At 33.6% G+C, this 22489-nt stretch overlaps 2 protein-coding genes across 2 annotated transcripts; one reads left to right on the top strand and one right to left on the bottom strand.

Moving 5' to 3' along the window:
• Nucleotides 1–7650: 7650 nt before the first annotated feature.
• On the top strand, nucleotides 7651–9315 carry LOC120124185 (indole-3-pyruvate monooxygenase YUCCA2-like). The gene is made up of 4 exons (XM_039142910.1): nucleotides 7651–8357; nucleotides 8549–8797; nucleotides 8874–8996; nucleotides 9104–9315. Exons 1-4 carry the CDS (start codon nucleotides 7671–7673, stop codon nucleotides 9275–9277), a joined length of 1233 nt encoding a protein of 410 aa, XP_038998841.1. The 5' UTR covers nucleotides 7651–7670; the 3' UTR covers nucleotides 9278–9315.
• Nucleotides 9316–14139: 4824 nt separating this feature from the next.
• On the bottom strand, nucleotides 14140–15058 carry LOC120124186 (transcription repressor OFP8-like). The gene has a single exon (XM_039142911.1). It carries the CDS (start codon nucleotides 15056–15058, stop codon nucleotides 14195–14197), a length of 864 nt encoding a protein of 287 aa, XP_038998842.1. The 3' UTR covers nucleotides 14140–14194.
• Between the last annotated feature and the right edge of the window lie 7431 nt (nucleotides 15059–22489).

Below are 22489 nucleotides of genomic sequence, written 5' to 3'. Positions count from 1 at the left end.
TTTTTTTTACAGATTCATCCAATGGCTGACCAAATTCAACTGTTGAGGCTTGACAATGACATATTTCAGTCATTTGGGAATAATGGTGAATAAAATATTTGTTTAATGAATTATAATTAATAATATTGAATATTATTTTATGATTGTGATAAATTTTTTGAAATATTTAATTGCAGGAGGACAGCAGCGAGTCCTTCGACTTCGGCTACATAAAGTGCCCAAGCCACACAGATTGATAGAAGAACTTGCAGGAGGCTGGATTTTGTATGTAACATTTGTGCGAGATTACAAGTTGGTCCCAGGTTTGATCAGTGCCTTGATTGAGCGTTGGAGACCAGAAACGCACACGTTTCATTTGCCGTGTGGCGAATGTACGATAACTCTGGAGGATGTGGCATTGCAACTCGGGGTCCAAACAAATGGGATGCCAGTGGTAATGTCACATGAGTTTAATAATGTGGCACAACTTTGTAGCTTGTTTCTTGGGAAAACGTCCGTACCACCATAGTGTAAAGGGTGGCGTGTGAGGTTGTCATGGTTAAAGAATGAGTTTCAGCTTCAACCAAATAGTACGAAGCACGAAATTATATATGCAACACAAGCATATATATTACAGTTGATTGGGGGTATTTTAATGCCGGATAAATCCGGTAGTTATGTTCACACTCAATATCTTCTTTTTTTAAGAAATTTTAAGAATATTAGGCAATATAGCTGGGGATCGGCGATATTGGCGTTCTTGTATCATGAGATGTGCAATGCGTCATTAGTCGTGAATGATAATAATACATCAGAAATCGGTGGATGTCTGTTGCTGCTACAGTCATGGGCTTGGCATAGACTTCTGTTTCTAACACCGATTAGTCGGACTGCGGTTGACTTTCCGCTTGCCGGAAGGTAATATGAATTCTCTATTTTAATATAAAATATTATTATAAATAAAAAATCATATTTTTGTTTTGATTGATATACAGATGGAGGCATAAAATTGAAGGCACGGGGTTTGTGCACAACAACATTAAAGAGTTCAGGCTGAAGATCGATTAAGGCAAAAAAAGAGGTATGTATATCTGTTATTTTTAATTATTATTTAAATTAACTATATTTATTTGATTTAAATAAATTTTATTGTTTTTGTAATTTTACAGTTTAATTGGAGACCATACATGAATGAACAAATACTTGCGTTTGATACCACACGATATTTTAGATGGTTTCATATTGGTGTGTTGTTACACCATTGATCAATTTTGCGTTTGTTGAGATCCAATTTGTGGATAGAGTGTTGAGGCAATTCCACTTCCACCAACCTATTCCGCGAGTCCATGGGATCATGACCTCCTCCAAATCTTAGATGGTCATCGTCAGGTGAATTGGGTTGAGACGCATGACCAGCTGTACAGATTTGATGGTCGTTGTAAAGAAATGTTAATTGGGTTGAGAAGCATGCAACCTACATTAATGCTTGGAACAATAGGGCTTCATTCATGCCAACTCTTGACGACATTCAAGACGACGACTTTAATTTGAGACTTCGGCTTACCTTGCTTATTTTTGGATAATGGAAAACCATTATTTGACAACAATTGTAGAGCGACAATTTTTTAGGTTTAAGAAAAGATTTGGTAAAGCTGAATACCTCTACCAAGTGGGAGTGGGAGTTCATCTCAACAACCTTAAGCGAAAGACCGATGTGGATAATAGCGCACCACAACCGTTCGGCGATGCATACATACCAGTTTGTGCAGCCTGATGCATCCATCTACTCTCCCATGTTTTCGTCGACGTATGACTTTGAACATATGTCAGTTCAAATGCCCCCAACGAATGAGGAGGATGGGTACCATACTCCTTAGCAACCGCAACGGCCACGGCCACAACGCATCAGACTCCGCCCCAACATTATCATTCAACACACACCCGACATCGGCAACAATTGTAAACTAGTTTGTTATTTGTTACAAATTTAATATTGAAATTAGACTAGTTTTTTCAAACCATAACAAATTCGACATATTTATAATGATTTTTAGTATCAAATCATTATTATAATTTCATTACTTGTTATGTAACGAAAATATGGTTAATTGAACCAAACATTGTTCATTGTTCAAGTCGTAAATCATTACTATCAAATCATTACTAAATCATTAATATCAAATCATAAATATTAATAATAAATTATTATTACTATCATTACTATCAAATCATTAAAATTAATAATAATTTCATTTATTACTAAATCATTAATATCAATCATTAAATATTAATAATAATTTCATTATTACTAATCATTACTATCAAATCATTAAAAATTAATAATAATTTCATTATTACTAATCATAATTATCAAATCATTAAAAATTAATAATAATTTCATTATTACTAATCATTACTATCAAATCATTAAAAATTAATAATAATTTTATTATTACTAATCATTACTAAATCATTACTATCAAATCATTAAATATTAATAAGAATTTCATTATTACTAATCATTATTAAATCATTACTATCAAATCATTAAATATTAATAACAATTTCATTATTACTAATCATTACTAAATCATTACTATAAAATCATTAAATATTAATAATAATTTCATTATTACTAATCATTACTAATCATTACTATCAAATCATTAAAAATTAATAATAATTTTATTATTACTAATCATTACTATCAAATCATTAAAAATTAATAATAATTTCATTATTACTAATCATTACTAAATCATTAATATCAAATCATTAAATTATAATAATTTCATTATTACTAATCATTACTACATCATTACTATCAAATCATTAAATATAATAATAATTTCATCATTACTAATCATTACTAAATCTTATAAATACAAGAAATTCATAGAAATACATATATCATTACTAATAATGAGGCCTATATCTTGGTAAATTAGGACAATTGTTTTTTGAATGGCCTTCACCCCTACATAATCCGCATCTCTTTGCTTGACCTCTCTCTCTAGCATGGAAATCCATACTGGTATGAATACGAGTGGACTCAGGTCGACCCTTTGGACTTCTGCGAAGCATTGGATTTGGTAGCCATTCGTCATGATCTTTTCTGGGCCAATATGATTCATTCGGTATCTGTCTGAACGCATAGTTGTAGACATTTAATATCCTACGTAGGTGAAAGCACTCATCAACATAAGTGTATGCGTTTACACCAGCATACATACATGCATCGACTGCATGAGCACATGGATATTTCCATGCCTGAAAACGACCACAATCACACCATTTCTGTCGTAAATCAACTATAAATGTTTGGTATCTCCTCCGATGTTACGGCGTATGCACGACACGACAAAAGTATGACCAACTCGGTCGAAATTATGAACAACCATTGATGTTTCCAATCGCTCATTTGCTTTCATTGATTCCACCACTGTAGGAGCCCAAGTTTTACCTCTATTTATAAGACTCTCTATTTCTTTGCCTTTGTCCGACCAAACTTTAGCCAATCTAAAGTACGTCTCTTTCATCACACTCGCAATTGGGAGATGGCGTGTACCTTTTAGTACCGAATTAATGGCCTCAGCAAGGTTTGTGGTCATATGTCCGTATCTCCGACCTTCATCGTATGCTTGCGACCATTTTTCTCACGGTATTTTTGAAGCCCACTTCCAAACACGCTGATCATCGTAAAATACCTTCAAATTCTCCAATCTCTTGTCAAAATTTGGTCGACGTAGTTCGTATCCTGTTTCATAATATACTGTGTTAAACCGCAATTAAAAAAAACCATGTAAAAATGCACAAATATTGAAAATAAACTTACCCATGCTGACTATCTCGCTACGAATGTATGCGTTATGAAATTGGTCGATACTATTCTTGCCAATATGACGGATACAAAAATGTCGGATATGCATACGAAGGTATCCAATGACTTCCTGGTCGTTCAATTGCCGCCAAAATACCCGTTCCTCTATCGGATATCAAGCAAACTCCATCTTCACGAACGACATATTGACGTAGATTGGTCAGAAAGAAATCCCAAGCCTCTGTTGTCTCTCCCTCAACAATGGCGAATGCAATTGGGAAGATATTTCGCTCACCATCTTGAACAAACTGCCATCAAAAGTACATGCCTATATTGACCATACAGCCACGTACTATCTACTTGGATCATACGTTTGCAAAACGGAAATCCTTCAATACATGCCTTGAATGCCCAAAATAGTCTATGAAATATTTTTTCCCTGGCAGAAGTTGACCTTCTTCGTCATATGCGGGCATGGTTTGAGACTTCACTATGGTTCCCGGGATAAATTGCTTCATTGCTTGTATTAAATGTGGTAGCTCATTGTACGATGTATCCCAATCTCCATACGTCAGCTTCATTGCCTTCATCTTCGCATTCCACACCTTGCCATATTTTACTTGATATCCAAATTGGCTTCGAATAGATGCAGCTAACACTGAACAAGATATCCTTGGATCATTTTCAACCATCGTCTTCACGTATTCACATATTACATCGGAGTCCAATAGTCGGTGGTCTTGTTCGATGAAGTTTCGCAAACATGTGTGCGGACCATTGTACCTCGTGATGCCCCAAACATCGTGCCTTTGATTTTTCGACACTCTGATCTTCCACTTGCACTCTAGGCCATATTTTACACACTTCGCGTATAGGGTTTTCTGGTTGGACTCTGCAACATGGATATCAACATGGCATTTTATGCAGTACTCTTTAATCGCCAGGGTAGCTTCATTTTTTTCCTCTGAATTGCACCCCAACTGAAAATTCACCAGAATTATCGAATGATTCAGTCATTTGGTATGGAGGTAAATGTGGCATGTCTGGAATTCAGGTGCCCTCATCGCATCATAGTCTATCTCGTACATGTGAGGAGTAGCTTCATACGGTGCCGGAACTTCATCAATTGCACCTCCACCAAAAATATTTTCGTCGCCGCCCAAAACGGGTTCTTCGGTTTCTTCATCTTCGCTTGAATCATCATGAATTTCTCCCCATCGATTTTCAGCGTCAATATCAACAACCAATTCCGGTATGTTTCTCGCCTCATACTCTGCTGCTGCAGATGTCCCCCCGACTTCATTTACACTTTCCAATAGTGCCATAAAACTGTTCGGGAACTTGTATATCAGCTCCTCAAACTGACTATATAAAGCCATTTCAGATAGATTTTGAGCCACACCTCTTGATGACCCAAGAACATCACATATGTTACGTACATCAACAAATAACTCAATAACTGCTATATTGGTTGACTCATGTAATCCAACCATGGTTCTAATATCATCATCTTCTTCAAGTGGAACTGCAGCATATCTGACTGGGTTGGGGCATATCATAAACCTATACCTCAAACCATCAACTGCAGCTCGAATTTTTCTTTCTATCTTATGCTTCATTTCTATAAATGTGATGTCTTTTTTGAACATCATATTTATTGTTTTTTTCAGACTGAAAAACTACTCCGACCTCATTTTCCATAATATGTCCATTATATGGACAATCGTGAAAAAGTTGTTGCTCATTTTCTCTACAAATAAAAAAATAAATTAATTTAGATTAAAAAATTAGATAAGATAATTTCATAAATCATTAAATCAATAAATATAATATAATATACTATTATATTAATGATCAAATAAAATTTGTTATTTAATTTGATTGATTGATTACTAATATTACTAATAAGATTTAATAATTATTATTAATCTAATGATTTGATATTAATGATTTAATAATAATATGATTTAGTCATGATTACTAATAATTATTTATTATAAATATTTAATGATTTATATTTGATACTAACATTTAGTAATTATTACTAATAATAATGATTAGTTTGATAATATTTTTATTTCTAAAAATATCAAACAAATTGTTAGGCAGAACTGTCGAGATAATGTTCTCGAAAGAATTATTTCGTGAGATAATGCGTTGACCGGATTATTTCATTCAATTAATTTTTACTCTTTACTAATTACACATATAATATAAATTAAACAAATATTTTTAAAACAACACTAAATATTTTAACACAATATTTTTTTTAAACAGAAATTATCTCGCACAAATTATCTAATATAAACTTACTAACTAACTAATTTACACATACACAACAACTAAAAATGGACAACAAAAATAATAAATTACCCGCGTATTTGTGTCTTCTTCCTTTCCTTTCTAACAACTAATTAAGCACTAATTAATTTTTTTTATAATATAACTTCAAGAAACAACCTAATATACGTTTAAAGATACTAACAAATTAATTAATTTTTTTATATTTAATAACTTAAACTAAGAAACTAATTAACGAATTTTTTATATAATATAATATATAACTTAAACTAACAAACTAATATAATATAACTTAAACTAACAAACTAATTAACTAAATTTTAGTTTTACCCTAAACCCTAAGCTAACAAACTAATAATTTCATATAATAAACTAAATTAAACAATAAAAAATTACCTCAAAAAATGTTTGAGCCTTTCTTCTTTTCTTCTTCTTCCTTTCTTTCTCTCGATAAAGTTTCTATATGTGCTGCTTCTATTTTTACCCTAAACCCTAAACCTCCATATCCTCTATATAAAGAAAATGAGCGTTGGAGAGCGTCATTAAATTTGATTGTTGAAGCAAATAATATTGAGCATTGAATCGTGTAACTGTTGAGCGTTGAAAGGCTGCAATTCAACAGCGATATTTGCTGCATTTAGCAGCTAAATTAACGCTTATGGATGCAAGAATCTCCCAGCTATGGATGCAACGCATGCATGAGGGAACAGAGGTTTAAAGCTTGGCTACAATCTCCCAGCTATGGATGCAGGAATCTCCCAACTATGGTTGCAACCCATGCACGAGGGAGCCAGCTATGGATGCAACCCATGCACGAGGGAGCAGGTTTAAGTTTGGTCGCCAGGATAATTGGTCGAGGCTTGGTCGCCGGGATTGCTTGGCGACCTACAAGGTCGCCGGGATTGCTTGGCGACCTACAAGGTCGCCGGGAGTGCATGGCGACCTTGTAGGTCGCTGGGAGTGTTTGGCGACCTTGTAGGTCGCTGGGAGTGCTTGGCGACCTTGTAGGGGTGTTGGGGAATGCATGGCGACCTGTTGGGGACGTGCATGTGCCATGCAAACGTCCATTATCTCTCCCGGGAAGCTGGCGACGTAGTAGGTCGCCCGGAAGGCATGGCGACCTACGGCTACAATTTCGTCCTATTTCAGCAAATAATATAGGGAGTGCATCAGATCGTGATTTATTTATTTTGAGTGCATTATATCGTGAGTTTAGCCGCCATCAAACACATAGTTATATCCTATATACCTTGTCCTTGTAATCTTGCGAACATTTGCTCTCTTTTTTCATTCCTTCTTTTTCTTGTTAATGTGTTTGATGTTAGTTATTATACTATGATAAAATTTTTCTTTATTTATGTTTCGTACTTCACTCACCAACTCATACATGTATTTATACTGTCAAAGCCCTGGTTCAATTTCATCGTCTACCAGCTAGTTAATATATATTTCAGCTGGTACTTTCAAAACTGTGAATAAGTGTGGACCATCAATAGTTACGAAAATTCAGGGATCCTGAAACCTTTTGATTCTTTTAAAAGTACTGTTTTCTGCTTTGTTTTTGGTTTTCATGGAGTATAGCAAGGAAGTTGAAGGGAAAAGAGTCCATGATCCTTTTAACAAGAGTATGGCTGCTGTATCGAAGTGTGTATGGGTGCCGTATCCTGTTATTATCGGTGCCGGTCCGTCGGGCCTGGCCACCGCGGCTTGTCTCAAACAAAGAGGGATCCCTAGTTTGATCCTCGAGAGGGAAAACTGTATTGCTTCGTTGTGGCAGCTGAAAACCTACGATCGTCTTCGTCTTCATCTTCCCAAACAATTCTGTCAGCTACCGTTTTTGCCATTCCCCGATTGTTTTCCTACTTATCCGACGAAGAAGCAGTTCATGGCTTATTTGGAGTCGTACAAGGAACATTTTGGTCTAGAACCGGTTTTCGAGAAAACCGTCGTGCGTGCGGAGTTCGATCGCCGATGCGGGTTCTGGAGGGTTAAGACGTTGGGGGTGAAAGAAGAGGAGACCGAGTATGTGTCGAGGTTCTTGGTCGTGGCAACCGGGGAGAATGCTGATGAAGTGGTGCCGAAGATTGACGGAATGGATGATTTCGGTGGGCCTATACTTCACTCGAGCTCGTATAAAAGTGGCCGATTGTTCCGAGGGAGAGACGTTTTGGTGGTCGGATGTGGGAACTCCGGCATGGAGGTCTCCTTGGATCTCTGCAACTGTGATGCTCGTCCATCACTCGCCGTTAGAGGCTCGGTGAGAATGATTTTATCCATTCAATACCGTTCATCTCATCTGTCTATTTTCATTCATTAACGGTATAATCATGTATATATATAAGAAAATTCGTATGGGGGTGTGGGGGCTAATTTTATCATCTCCTCTTTTTACATATTTAGAAGCACTTTTCTCTTTTAAAATTCCTTTTATTTGCACTTTGAGTGCAGGTGCACGTCTTGCCTCATGAGATGCTAGGTAGATCAACTTTCGGATTGTCCCTGTGGTTGCTCAAGTGGTTCCCCGTGTGCCTCGTTGACCGGTTTTTGCTTTTCATGTCACGTTTCGTGCTCGGAGACACCAAGAAGCTAGGCCTCCATCGGCCCAAGATCGGCCCTCTCGAGCTCAAGAGCCGATCCGGAAAAACACCAGTTCTGGATGTCGGGACACTGGCCAAGATCAGGAGCGGACACATTAAGGTAATTTTGTTTCCAATAACATGCACATTTTAGAATTATAATTAAACCTAACTTTGTTTATTCAATGCGGGTATAGGTTTATCCAGGAATAAAGCGAATCTCATACCATGCCACGGAGTTTGTAGATGGCACGAAGGAGAATTTCGATGCCATCATCTTGGCCACCGGTTACAAAAGCAACGTGCCACAATGGTTGAAAGTAATTACACTATAAGCCCCTCTAAAATTCTAACTATATCAAATCTAGAATTTTGATTTACGAGTATTCAATCAACTGAACCGATGAATGTTTTATTCGCCGATTAGGATAAAGATTTGTTTTCAGAGAAAGATGGTATGCCCCGAGAGCCATTCCCCAATGGTTGGAAAGGTGAATGTGGACTGTATGCCGTAGGGTTTACAAAGCGTGGATTGTTGGGTGCCTCTTTCGATGCGAGAAAGATAGCCCAAGATATTGCTCTTCAATGGAAAGCTTATTAGTCGGAATTTAGTCGAACTCCGGTTACTATCGAACGTAAAAAGATCTCCGATTACTCCAATGATTATCGAATACCGAAAGTTTCAGATCGAGGAAAAAAGTAGTTACCTTATGTTAGGTTTGTTGCAAGTGGTATTTGTCAACTAAGAACTTGGAACTACCTTAGCTAGTGAGGCCTTTTGCAAGAGGTTTTTAGAAGGAAAATATTGACCTTCATCATTGTGGATATCATGTAAATAACCCAATTTTCATAACCAAGTAGTTTGTTCTTTTAGAGTAGGGTTTGTTGGTCTACCATTATTTTATATGTTGCCAAAAGGTGATATTTTATGTAATAAATTTTGGGTATATATATATATATATATATATATAGTCTATGTAAATTTTATTTTGTACAATCTGTCTATTTTAATCATAAATTTAAAATTTAAAATTCTGACTGTTATAACCCTAAATTCTAAACGTTAGATCCTAAACATGATTACTAAATCTTAAAATATATATATTTATTGGTATAATAATATATTATCTAATTTATTTATTGGTATAATTTAATTTTTTACATAATTAAAATATTTTTACCATTGGATTCAAGTTTCATTAAAAATAACCTTTAAACCTTTAAAATAAAGATTTGAAAATCCCACACTGATCATAAATTTAGGTACCACATAAATGATTTGTTCTAAATGAACAATGAATACTTATAGTTAGAAGTTTCATATCTAAAAGGACCGCTACATATAAATATATTAGTTGACCCTATTCCCATATGTAATGGGAGTAAGGGGGAGGTAGGGTAGTAGGTTGCCCCCAACGCTAGGTTGAGAGCAACTTCCGTGAAAGACTTCCAGCAATTATGAATTGCTCATCATGGGACTCGATCCCACGACCTCAAGGTTAAGAACCTTGCGCTCTACCAACTGAGCTACATATAAATATATTATTTTTAAAAAAAAAAGTGGAAAAAAAAGAAATAAAATAAACTACTTTTAAAGATGATAAAAAGTTCATAAAGCAAGATTCCCAAGTTACGCTGAATTGGATTGAAAACTTGGAGACCTTGGAGATGGTGGGATTTGTTCGAGGAGATTGACAAGTTATCAATTCAAATCCTAGGGGTGAAGTTCGTTTATGTCTCGAGAGAAGGAAATTGGTTAGCGGATCAGCTGGCGAAACAAGGCTTACTTCGCACCTAGCTGTTTAAAGCGTAGTGGGAATAGCAGATTTCGCGTGTTTGCCTTGAGGTCTTTTAGCAGGTTTGTTTGTGTTGCTGATCTTTGGTACAGGGTTATTATGTTAGGGGTTATGTTATTGTTCTAATGCTTGCGTGATTGCCCCGAGGATAACTAACAGATTCTACTAGCGTTTGTTGTCCTGTGTGACGGGTTGCGTGGTGAGTTTTGTTGTTGATCTCCTGCCTTGATAGGGTGTACTCTTTTCATCCAATTACAGTTAGGGAGGTTTTTAATGACCTCTTATCTCAGGAACATCCTAATCCAATTCGACCAGAAGGTAATCGAATTACGATGTCACACGGAATCACGTGAGTGGCTAACCATTTTTTTAAAACGTTTCATGAAGGTACCATCCATAAAGTTTAATTACCAAACAATAAAGTCTTCCTGCTCAAAGCGTCGGTTATTACATTTGCTTTACCCATATAGTAGTCGATCACGTAGTTATAACCCTTAAACAACTTTATCCACCGTCATTGCCTCAAATTTTACTCCTTTTGGGAGAGCAAATACTTCTAACTCTTGTGGTCAGTGAAGATGTAACACTTCTCTCCGAACAGATAGTGCCTCCAAATCTTCAAAACGAATACCACCTGGCTAATTCCAGATCATGAGTAGGTTAGTTGCGCTCATGCGACTTCAGGGGTTAAATTTATTATTAATAAGAATATATTATAATATAATATATATATATATATATTAAAATTCAATAAAGTAATTTTGAATAATTATGATCAAAATTTAAAACTTTTAACTTTTAAAAAGTTCATAAGAAACAAATTTGATGGGATGGAGATATATTTTTCTTAGCCACTAATCTTTTTGTGTCTTACTCTTTCATTTCATTATATCGTTTCTTGTCTTCAAATTTTCAAATCCAATTCTTTTCATAGATCTCTTATAATTTTGATATTACAGTGAAATTCTATTCTATATCCATATTTTTTTCATTTAAAGTTTTTTAAGTATATCCATACATTTTTATTTTTATTTTTATTGTATAATCATTTTATTTACTTTTATTCTTTATTAACATGCAACCTCCCTAAAGGACCAAGTGCATCTAATTATTTAGGAAAAATGTGAAATTTAATTTAATATGTTAAAGAAAAATAGAAAAAAATTGCATACCCATTATTTTTAAGAAAATAATATTAAAATTTTAGACCACATTCTTAAATTTCTTGATCCGGCACCGCATGCAACACATTTTATCTATCCAATTATCAATTTTTTTATAGCATTTAGTAATCTTAAAATTTCAATTAAGTTTGAAGTTGAGTTGGGTGATTTTTTTTGGAGGGACAATCTCTTTCAAGAAATGACCATCCAGTTCAATTGGTAGAGCACAAGGCTCTTAACCTTGGGGTCGTGAGATCAAGTCCTACGGAGGGCATTTCATAATTTGGAGGTCTCTTACGAAAGTTGCTCTCAACCTGGTGTTGGGGGCAGCCTACTATCCTACCTCCCCTTATCCCATTACATATGAGAATAAGGGTCAGCTAAAATCTCTTTCAAAAAAAATCTTTATCTATAAATTTTAAAATCTATACTTAACTTAATGAACATCGAATTTATTATTTTAGTGATGGAATGAGTTCACTTTAATTTTGAGGCGTTTTCATGACTTTTGAAAATATTTTTTTATTAATTTATGATAAGTACAAGATAATATATGTTCAGAAATAACTCTCAGTCACTCGATATTAAACGATCATATCCCTAATATTTTCAATACTCGAACTCATAACCTCAAAAAATAATAATAATTTATTTATTACCAAAGTCATTTGATCCGTGATTTTGAAAACATATTAAATTACATAATATAGGAACAAAATTGTATTTGATTAATGATAGGGGAGCATGGTGGGATATGTTGGTCTCTTCATGTGTCTTTTGTCTACGTAATGAGAACAACAACAACAAAAATGAATTGCTTGCATTAAATAAATTGAATTAAGTGGCTGTCTTCTTGTGCAATCCAATCAATTTCAAATCATCAATTTGAAATTTTTCTTGGAAGACTTTGGTTAAAAGGTTCACAATGATTGATCGATGCAAGAATATTTTTCCATTCACTTCGTAATTTCAAAGTTTGATGCTTTATGTTTATAATTTCAAACAAGGGTATAAATTCAGGGTCGGGTGCAAGATTTTAAGTTGAAGAATGAATTTGAATTTATAAAATTTTAGAGAGCAAATTTAAACTTATAAAATTTTAGAGATGACAAAAATAAATTTTTAATAAAAAATACAAAAAAAAAATCGATTTAGATTTTAAGGAGGACGACCCCGCCTCGCCTAAATCCATCCGTGAGTATAATATGTTAAAATATGTTTGAATAAGTTTAATCTTTTAAAATGATAAAATAATAACATAATACTTTTAAATATATTCAAATAAAGGTCTAATAAATTTCGTCAACAATTTATTCTTTTATTATTTTAGAATATTTAAAAATATGATAAAGTACATAAATGATCCGATTATATGATGTTGTTTTATTGAGTCTACTGACTATTAAATGTTATAAAATGATCATTTGATTATAGGACGTTGCTTTGTTGAGTCCCCTGGCTATTAAATATTATAAAATAATCACATGACTATTTACTATGCTCCAAATCAGTCATTTTTTGTTAAAATATTGACGGCAGTCTAAGCTAGATGTTAATTTGATGTCTTAGATATGATAAAATATGATCCAAGAATCCCAAACAACTATCGTGTATCAGACAATAGATTAACCTTCAACTCAGATTATCGTTAATTTTTCAATAGAAAATTATGAATTTGAAATATTATGAATAGTCGGTGACCATTTTGTAACTTTTAATAGTCAATGTGCTCAACAAAGTAACATCCTATAATCGAATGATTATTTTATAACTTTTAATAGTCGATTGACTTAACTTAACAAAACAAAACCATATATTTGGAGGACCATTTGCATAGTTTACCCTTTTCTCAAATATGAAGTATATTCAAAATCATTAGATCTAGTTCCAAATAAGATGTCAACATAGTGAGAATTTGGCTAGCTCGAATTTGGTCTGACATGATTTCAATAAAGCTTGACCCCAATCAATCTGAGTTAACATTTCTTTTTTGTCTTAAAAATTTAATTAAAAATCCGACTATGACTGACTTCACTTAATACAATTTTAATTTTTTCCTTTATTAAAATAAAAATAATTAAGTAAAATGTTAATCCATTTAGCTTTCTAACATAAAATCAAAATAAAATTTAATTTAAAGTCATGATAATTTACCTTGTATTTTAATGTCTAGATATATTTTTATCAAAAGTAAATAATAACATATAAAAATAATATTTATTTAAACCCACTTGTATTATAGTAAGTTGACTAATCCAAAAAACAAAGGTGTCTTTTCAATATAGAAAGGAGAGCTGCCACAAAAGTTATCAAATTTCAAGACAAAAACTGAATCTTCAGGCTTTCATGGAGACAAAGAAAGATTCATGTTAGAAGATGATAAAAACATATATGGATCAAAGTTTATCTCATTAACAACGTTAATTAAGACTTAGAACCCTAAAATACTACAGCTACTGCAGCTAAGTTTCTCAAGAACACGTAATTGTAAAACACACACGACAAACAAAGTGAAACAGTTTGCTTCTTGTTCTTGTCGAGTTGTCGTCGTTCTGCATTTTAAGACCAGTTAGAGAACATTGTCTTACAAATCTCTGTAAAAACCTCGACGATAATCCTGTGATGGTGATGAGAGTTCAACGACAAGAAACACTGCAACAGTTGTTCCAGTTCTTTAGCTTCAAAGATCTCTCTCTCAACGATCATCTCCACCATCGATGCCCTGAAATCAGTGTAGGGATCATCGGAGCTTTTCACCACCGCAAAGCTGTCCTTTACTTTGTTCCCGCTCTTAGCTCTTCTCCGGCGAGCGTTGTGTTTTCTCCGGTGATCACGATGTTGGTGCCACTCCGATGATGAATCCGATGACGAGAGAGTCCTTGAAGAAAAAAGAGTCTCGGCTTCGTCTTCGCTGCTAAACCAACGCCACCACCCACCGCCACGGCCACCGTAATTAACACTTTCGTGAGAAGATGAGCCGAAGAACATGGAATTAAACGACGTATTATTCTGTTTGATGTGAACCCTTCTGTTCTTCTTCTTCTTGTTTGTAGCTGAGCTCTTCTTTTTCTCGTAGAAACCAAAGTCTTTACAGTCGGAGAAGAGGGGCAAGTGTGGTATAGGCGAAGCAGGAGCAGCCTTGACCGAGACTTTACGCCGCCGTGGGAGAGTTTCTCTTGGAGCAGCCATTATAGAATCGGTATTGATAGCTTCTTGGGTTGATTGACAAGAGCATCTGGGTTTACAAATGGAAGGTAAGGACCGATCCTTAGGTGTTGGCGACGACGGCTTTAACGACCGGAACGTGTGGGTTTCAAGTGAGAAAACAGCCTTTTCAGCGACATCGGCATCGTTCCGGGTCCGGCAGGAGCCAAACGGTGTCCGAAATATGCGAGATATTCGGAGCTTGAATCGATTTTCCATCTCCACCAACTGAGAATCTTGTGTTTTTGAAGGGAATATATAAATATTGATGAGAAAATCGAATGTTGATAGGATTTTATAATAATATCTTTATTTTTACCGAGTTGTATGATTGAATTTTTCTGCTGTTCGTTTTCGTCCATTTCTTTGTCCTTATCTGTGGAAATTTTGGATTAAAGGGAAGACTTTTTTAATTACTTTTTCTTGAACTCAATAATGTTTTAATTATTAATTAATGGGATAACTCGAACTTTTAATTCTTAAACTCCATACTTTTCTTAAATTAGTCCTTAAAGTTAGAATTTATCGTACATTTTAGTCCTAAATCAACGATGAAGATAAGTGTGTTGTGAAAGGTGCTCAGCCATTTGATAATGAACGTTCAATCACCCTGTTACAGTCGTTGGTGCTCGAACTCATGACCTATAAGAATAACAACAATTCCTTTAACCACTGAGGTAAGTTGATTCGTACTTCATTTTTTTACATTTAAATATGTGTTAAGTTAATATTAATTTAAACATAGATAAACTAAGTTAAATAGTTGTTAAATCCTTGTCAATTTTAATTTTTTTCAAAATGGACACTAACCACTCATAGTTTTGAAATTTTAATTGATAATTCAACATTAAGACCATAAATTTCATTTTATGGAATTTTATAGATAGCTATTCTCAAACTTTCATCTTAGCCCTGTCCTTGTCCTTAATGAAATTCAAGTTTAATGACCTAATTGAAAAAATACCAAGTTCTCATAATGCGGATCGAAAAAAAATTCATGTGTCAAGTTGAGAAAAATAATCAAATTTAAGTACTAATGTGAGCCAAAATTCAAGTACCAAATTGAGAAACCCTGTTTAGTTTAGGGATTAAGAGTTACTTTATACATTAACTAATTAATGTTTAGTGATATTAAATAAGGTTGAAAATCAAACCCGCCAAATCTTTTTTTACCTTTTTAATTTTTGAATTCGCTAAGCCAACTAAAATTTTAATTACTCATTTTCAATACCATGGTAAAGCCACAATTTCATTCAATGAAATCAATAAATTTCTATAATTTGATATTTTAATAAGAAATTTTGGATTTATGGTATATTTTTTAAATTAATATTATTTTAATTTATATATTCTCGAATTAATTAAAATAATTAAGTATAAATTTATACCAATTTTAACATTTTAGCAAACTATGTTACTATTAACTACTATTATGTATTTGACATAATAATCAAATACTTTAAAATAATAATTCCAAAATATAGAGGACAAATTTGATAATATTAGCACCTTTTCCGTGTTTAATGCTATAAACTACCACAGCGATACATACTTTGTCACCCTGTAAATTTCCATATTTGAAAGTTAAAACCAGCAGTATATATTTCTACTCAATATTATATAGACTTTTGCGCAGCCGCGGAGCTCGGTGAGGGTGAGCATATTTTGAAATTTAAATTTTTTTCGATTATTTATTTATTTTAGTGATAGTTTTGATTTTAAAATTTTCTATGTCCATATTAAAATTTGAATTTTCTTCGATTAATTACTTATTTTAGTTGCAGTGTCAACTAAAGGTGCACAAAAAATCCGAATATCCGATTTTGCGTAAAAAATATTCGAAATTGGATTTGGGAAAAATCATTTTTTTTAAACCGGATCAGATATTTAAAAACCGGATAATATAATCGGGTTGAGAAAAAATTGAACGATCGGTTATTTTACCGGTTTTTATCCCAAAAAAATCCGGTCTGGAGTTTTTAAAACTAGCCGTTAATATAGCCGTGGGATTTTGTGACCGTTTTTTACAAGGGTAGTGATGCTCACCACCACCGGTTTTTTTAAAAAATCGATTTTTTTCAAACCGAAACCGGTTACACCATCCGACCCTCCAAACCGGTTAGGATCCGAACCTATTTTTTTAAAATCCATTTTTTTGGCTAAATGAAAATACCGGATCGATTTTTTATCCGACTTTGTACATGTTTAATGCCAACCCTAAGATTTTATTTGTAATCACTCATTTAAGAACTTTATGTAGTTAACATATGTGTGTCAACTTTAAAAAATATTTTTGGATCCATCACTGTTTTTAGGTTGGATTTAATTTGATTTTAAATATAATCAAAATTTTATATAATAAATATGTCTAGTAGGATCAAATATAATATTTTATGTTAAATATAAATTTATAAAATTTTGAGTATATTATTATCGTCAATAGATCACAAAAAAATATATAAATTATATGATAACTTGAAACTTTCTAAAATCAAAATCACAGTGGAACATCCTTTCGATGTATCCCGAACTAGATAAGGACTCGAGTGAGACACTAAAACGAGGAAGGGTATCTGGGTGTGATGGAAACTTGCAAGAGGAAAAGAACAGATGAATGGGGTCAGTAACAGGTACCCTTTGAAATGCCACAACAAGAGCTATCAGACAGTTTTCAGTAGTTGAATTGCAGCTTTTTTTTTTTTTTGTACAATATCGGCCACTGTTCTGCTCAGTGACTGCTTATATGAATTTTCCCTTTGGGTTTTCACTTAGATTTTGCCTCAGTCCTTCTTTGTTTTTGCCTACATTTTCAAAACCTTCAAACCAAGGCCTCCTTCAACTGGCTTCATTACTCATTAGTCTCAAAGCTCTCAATTTGTGTTTTTTTCCCCTCCTAGATTCAAGACATTGACTTGATTAATTAAGATCGACCCGCATCGCAAACCTTACTTTAATGGTAAGTCTCCCAACAAGAATTTTTAACATACACAGGGACTTGAACTCAATATTTTGCTAAAATGATATGAAGTTGCTTACCACTTGAACCAACCATATTGTTCCTTTGATCCTCTTTATTTTAAGGGGATGTTTGGTTCAAGGAATGTGAGATTCCCACGGGAATGGAATCGACATTCACATGTTTGGTTGGTCGGGAATCTCATTCCCGATAATATTTTATTACTAATAGTAGATTTTTTTGGGTATATTACTGGAAATGTCATTACATCCATTTCCTTAGGTATTGTTGAATTACCGGCATTTTGGACTAAAATGCCCTTAATTTTTTTTCTTCAAAAATATCATTCTTCTGTCATTGAATAATAAAAATTCTACGAAGGTTGAATTACAAATTTATCCTTAAACTATTTTAGATTTACAAAAAAAAACTATAATTAAAATTTTATATGAAGTTCAGGGATTAAAATAAAATTTTACCCTTTCATTAAACTTTTTTATATTTTCAATTTTGTAATATATATATATATATATATATATATAAATTTTATGAATTTAAATTTTTAAAGAAATATATAAATATTTTCCAACTTGTTAAAAAAATATATAATAAGGACAATTTGGTCAAATATACATTCCAATAATATTTTATTCCTTTAACCAAACACGGTAATCTTACATTCCTGCTAAACCAACCAAACAAAAAATACAACATTCCCAGTAATCATATTCCCTGATAATCTTGCATTCTCACTGGTAATCTTACATTCCGTGAACCGAACGCACCCTAAGGGTAAATTACAAATTTTATTACTGAACTTTATTCTCACTCCTATTTTGCTCACAGAACTTTAAAAGTTTTATATTTTCTCGCTGAACTTAATACATTGAGTTTTTTTGTCACTGAACTTCACTCTCTCTCCTATTTTGATCACTATGTCGTTAAATTGTTAACGGCATTAAAAACGACGCCGTTTTAAAAGAATAAAATTTTCACCAAAACAACATCATTGTTGTTAAATTGTTAACGACATTAAAACGATGAAATTTTGAAAGAACAAAATTTTCACCAAAACAACATCGTTTTGCATATATGTAACAATTCATTTTAACGTCGTTAACTATTTAATAGCTGAGTGATAAAAAACCCCCAATATATTAAGTTTAGTGACGAAATAAGAAAGATTTAAAGTACATTGAGTGAAATATGAGAGAGAGTAAAGTTTAATTACCATATATGTAATTTACCCTATTTATAATCATTAGTTTTCTTAGGTCGATTAATAATGAATCAGATAAATTCTTAGGAAGATCATAAATACTCGTTGTAAAGAATAAGTGGGTGACGAAACAGATAATTTACCCAATAATAAATACTCTTTGTAAGAGCGTCACTCTTTCAAACCAGGCGTTTTTATTCAAAAATCACCCAAATTATGTAATATTATTTTTCAGACATCATTTCTTTAAATATTACCGATCTAGCATCATTTCTCACATAGTAATAATAAAGCGTATTTCAAGGAACGCACCTTGCAAAAGTAGACGGAAGGCGCGAATCAAGAAACGCGCCTTCTTGGGGTTCTATCCGAGCTGACGTTACGGTAGAAAGATGTAGATCATGAGGCGCACCTTTCATTAAATTTCACATATCCATTTTATACCATCCAATCGCCCGTGCCCCTCCCTATAAATACTCCTCATACAACACTCAAATCACACCAAAAATACTCTTCTTATTCCTTTTTATCATCCTTCAATCAAGCTTTAAGTAGGTTTTGTTATCGGTTTTAGAAGCTAAATTTTTTTATTATATTATAATCATTTTAATAGTTTATTATTTTATTATATTTTATTATACTAATTTTTTTATTACTTTTTGCAGTTATAAAATGGAAGACGAGTTGCTGTGTTTAGATAAGAATCATATCTCAACTCATTTTGTTGACACGGTAACAATTTTAAATTGTGTTATTTTAATTATTGTGAATGTTTTATTTTTTAGTATTAGTTTATATTTTAATTTGTATACTATTTATTTAATTAGGGGAATGGCCGCATATTTGATCTGTTTATCTGTAATGCTAAGTTAGAGATACCGAGTCATGTCAGGCCGTATTTAGTCAAGGATGAATTCAGTTACATAGTAAAATATGAAGAACACTGTAACCTTGAATCCAACCTTATTTCTGCTTTGATTGAGAGGTGGAGACCAGAGACACACATTCCATCTTCCATGTGATGAGTGGACTATTACGTTGGAGGATGTTTTCATACATTTGGGGCTTTTGGTAGATAGGGATGTTATTTCTGGTGAGTCAAATGGTGATTGACATTCCTTGTGCGATGATTATCTTGGAGGTATCTCAACTAATTTCAACAGTGGTCGAATACCGTTATCATGGTTTGCTATAAATTTTCAACATTTGATTGATGTCTGTTTCGAGGAATAGGCTAAAATATTTGCCAGAGCTCGCATATTACAACTCATAGGAGGGATCTTGATGCCCGATAAATCTCGTAACCAAGTTCATTGTATGTGGTTGTGTGTCACCTCGAAGATTTTCAAGTTGTTGGCTCACTCAGTTGGGGCTTCGCATTTTTGACATCTCTGTATAGAGAAATGTGGCGGGCAACTGATTATCAGAAAAATGTTATCAGTGGATATCTCAATCTTCTCTGGTAATGGGCGTGATATTGCATGCCCTTTTTATGTTCGGTCGTGAATAACTCGTTAGTCTTCTCGTTATTGTTGAGGTAATTTCAATACTGAGATTGTATATAAATAATTTTTTGAGTATATAATGAAATATTTGTTTACATTGAATAGGTGGTCATGTACAAGGAAAAATCAGCGTGATATACCAAACGAATTGAAAGAAATTCGACTACTTATCAGAAGGTTATACAGAATTATGCATTTAAATTTTATTATTTACCTTTAATTATCGTTATATAATTAGAATATTATTTTGATAAGAATTATATATATTTGTTTTAGTTTCAATGGGTTGCTTATTCTACTGAAGAAATGAAGCTTTGCATCCCACCTCACTTGAGTGACTCATTAGATGTATGGATGACGGTGATCCCTCTAATATGTTATACTATTGTTGAGTGACATCTTACTGATCACGTGCTCCGCCAATTTGGTTTCGTACAATATATTCCCGAAGCACCTAGAAATCTCGATAATATGCATAACGTTAATAGACAAGACAAAAATGATGTCAACTGGCTGAAAAACACACCGAGTGGATAATGATCTGGGGGGATCGACGTTAACGTATTCCCCCTAGGGAGCCGATTTATGTGGATCATTATTTTGTTGTGACTGACTGTCATCAGTGGTTTAACACGAACGGGAAGTCATTAATACTTTTCCAGGAAGCACGATGGGGGAGCATTCATTGGCACCGAGAAAAGCATCCACCGTCACATCATTATTATCCTTCGAATCGTGGAAAGAGAGCAGACACTTTCGGCTCATCTTCAGCTATAGCACCAAAACCATCACAGCAGCCACCATCTACACCGTTTACATTCCCAGCCCACCGATTCAAATGGCACCAACCATTTTAGATGGCACCACCACAGGGTTTTATGACACCTCCAACCATATATTATACTGCCATGCTTATGGATCCAACGTGGGCTTCATATGCTACTTATTTGGATGGTGGTGCTTCACCACAAACACAGACACCTCCGGCTCAATATGGATTACAGTCATCGATGTCGATGTTTTCGCAATTTTCACAGTTCTCTTTGAGCGGTGGGATGGTTAGTCATACACCTCTAAGGTCCTTATTCTATGGATGTGCTACATCGTCATCCGTCCCTCATCAACAAAATGTAGCTGCTACTGCTAATGATGATGACGATGAGAGTGAGGAGGAAGATAAAGTTATACGAAGAAACCCTTATCGAAATAGACAACCACCGCCCTGTGAAACACACTCAAGACGTAGACATCGATAAACTTATTTAGTTTGTAATGTTTTATTTAATTTTATTTGTTTATCATCAAATGTAATGAATTATGGACATTTTATTTATTTTATTTCTTCATGTTTTTATTATTTAATTTTTCTTATTGTTTATATTTAATTGTTTTTATTATTTAGTTTATAATGTTTTTATTTAATTTTCTTAAAGTATTTATTGTTTCTATTTATTTGATGATGCTCAAATAACATTAATTGAAAGTAAACAAAAATGAAATAACACAAACTGAGATTTTAGAAATTGATGAGTTAAATCAATAATCACCAACATTAGGCATATCTGCAAATTATGGACCGTACATTGCATCATAATTAGCTTCATACATATGTGTTGGAGGTTCAGTGTGTACCATATTTCTGGAAACTTCATCTACATCATCATCATCATCGGAGTCCATGTTGAACTGTGGTGATTTTGGCTCAACGAATAGTCCAGTCTCAGCACCATCCACATTTGACTCACAAAGAGGTTCTTCTGGTGAAGATAAGGGTTCCTCCGTGATGCCTGTATTTAAGTCGAACAAGCTGGTAGTTGAACACTTTCCTCTTGAACTTGAAGGTATCTTGTCATACGGGTTTTGAACTGAGTGTTGTGTCACAAGCATCTCCACATTGAGGTTGAATAAGCTAGCAGTTGAATGACTCCCTGGAACTTGAAGGCATCGTGTAAAATGGGTACTGAACATAT

The sequence above is a fragment of the Hibiscus syriacus genome, unplaced genomic scaffold, assembly GCF_006381635.1.
Source record: "Hibiscus syriacus cultivar Baekdansim isolate YM2019G1 unplaced genomic scaffold, ASM638163v2 tig00110415_pilon, whole genome shotgun sequence".
NCBI lineage: Eukaryota > Viridiplantae > Streptophyta > Magnoliopsida > Malvales > Malvaceae > Hibiscus > Hibiscus syriacus.
The sequence above is the reverse complement of the archived record's forward strand: the minus strand, read 5'-3'. Positions and strand labels throughout refer to the sequence as shown.

What these genes read in the sequence shown, in the direction of transcription:
- LOC120124185 (XM_039142910.1), top strand. Translation starts at nt 7,671, where the DNA reads ATGGAGTATAGCAAGGAAGTTGAAGGGAAAAGAGTCCATGATCCTTTT. An exon ending in CACTCGCCGTTAGAGGCTCG is followed by an intron (nt 8,358 to 8,548) that starts GTGAGAATGATT and finishes CTTTGAGTGCAG; the next exon opens with GTGCACGTCTTGCCTCATGA. An exon ending in TCAGGAGCGGACACATTAAG is followed by an intron (nt 8,798 to 8,873) that starts GTAATTTTGTTT and finishes ATGCGGGTATAG; the next exon opens with GTTTATCCAGGAATAAAGCG.
- LOC120124186 (XM_039142911.1), bottom strand. Translation starts at nt 15,058, where the DNA reads ATGGAAAATCGATTCAAGCTCCGAATATCTCGCATATTTCGGACACCG.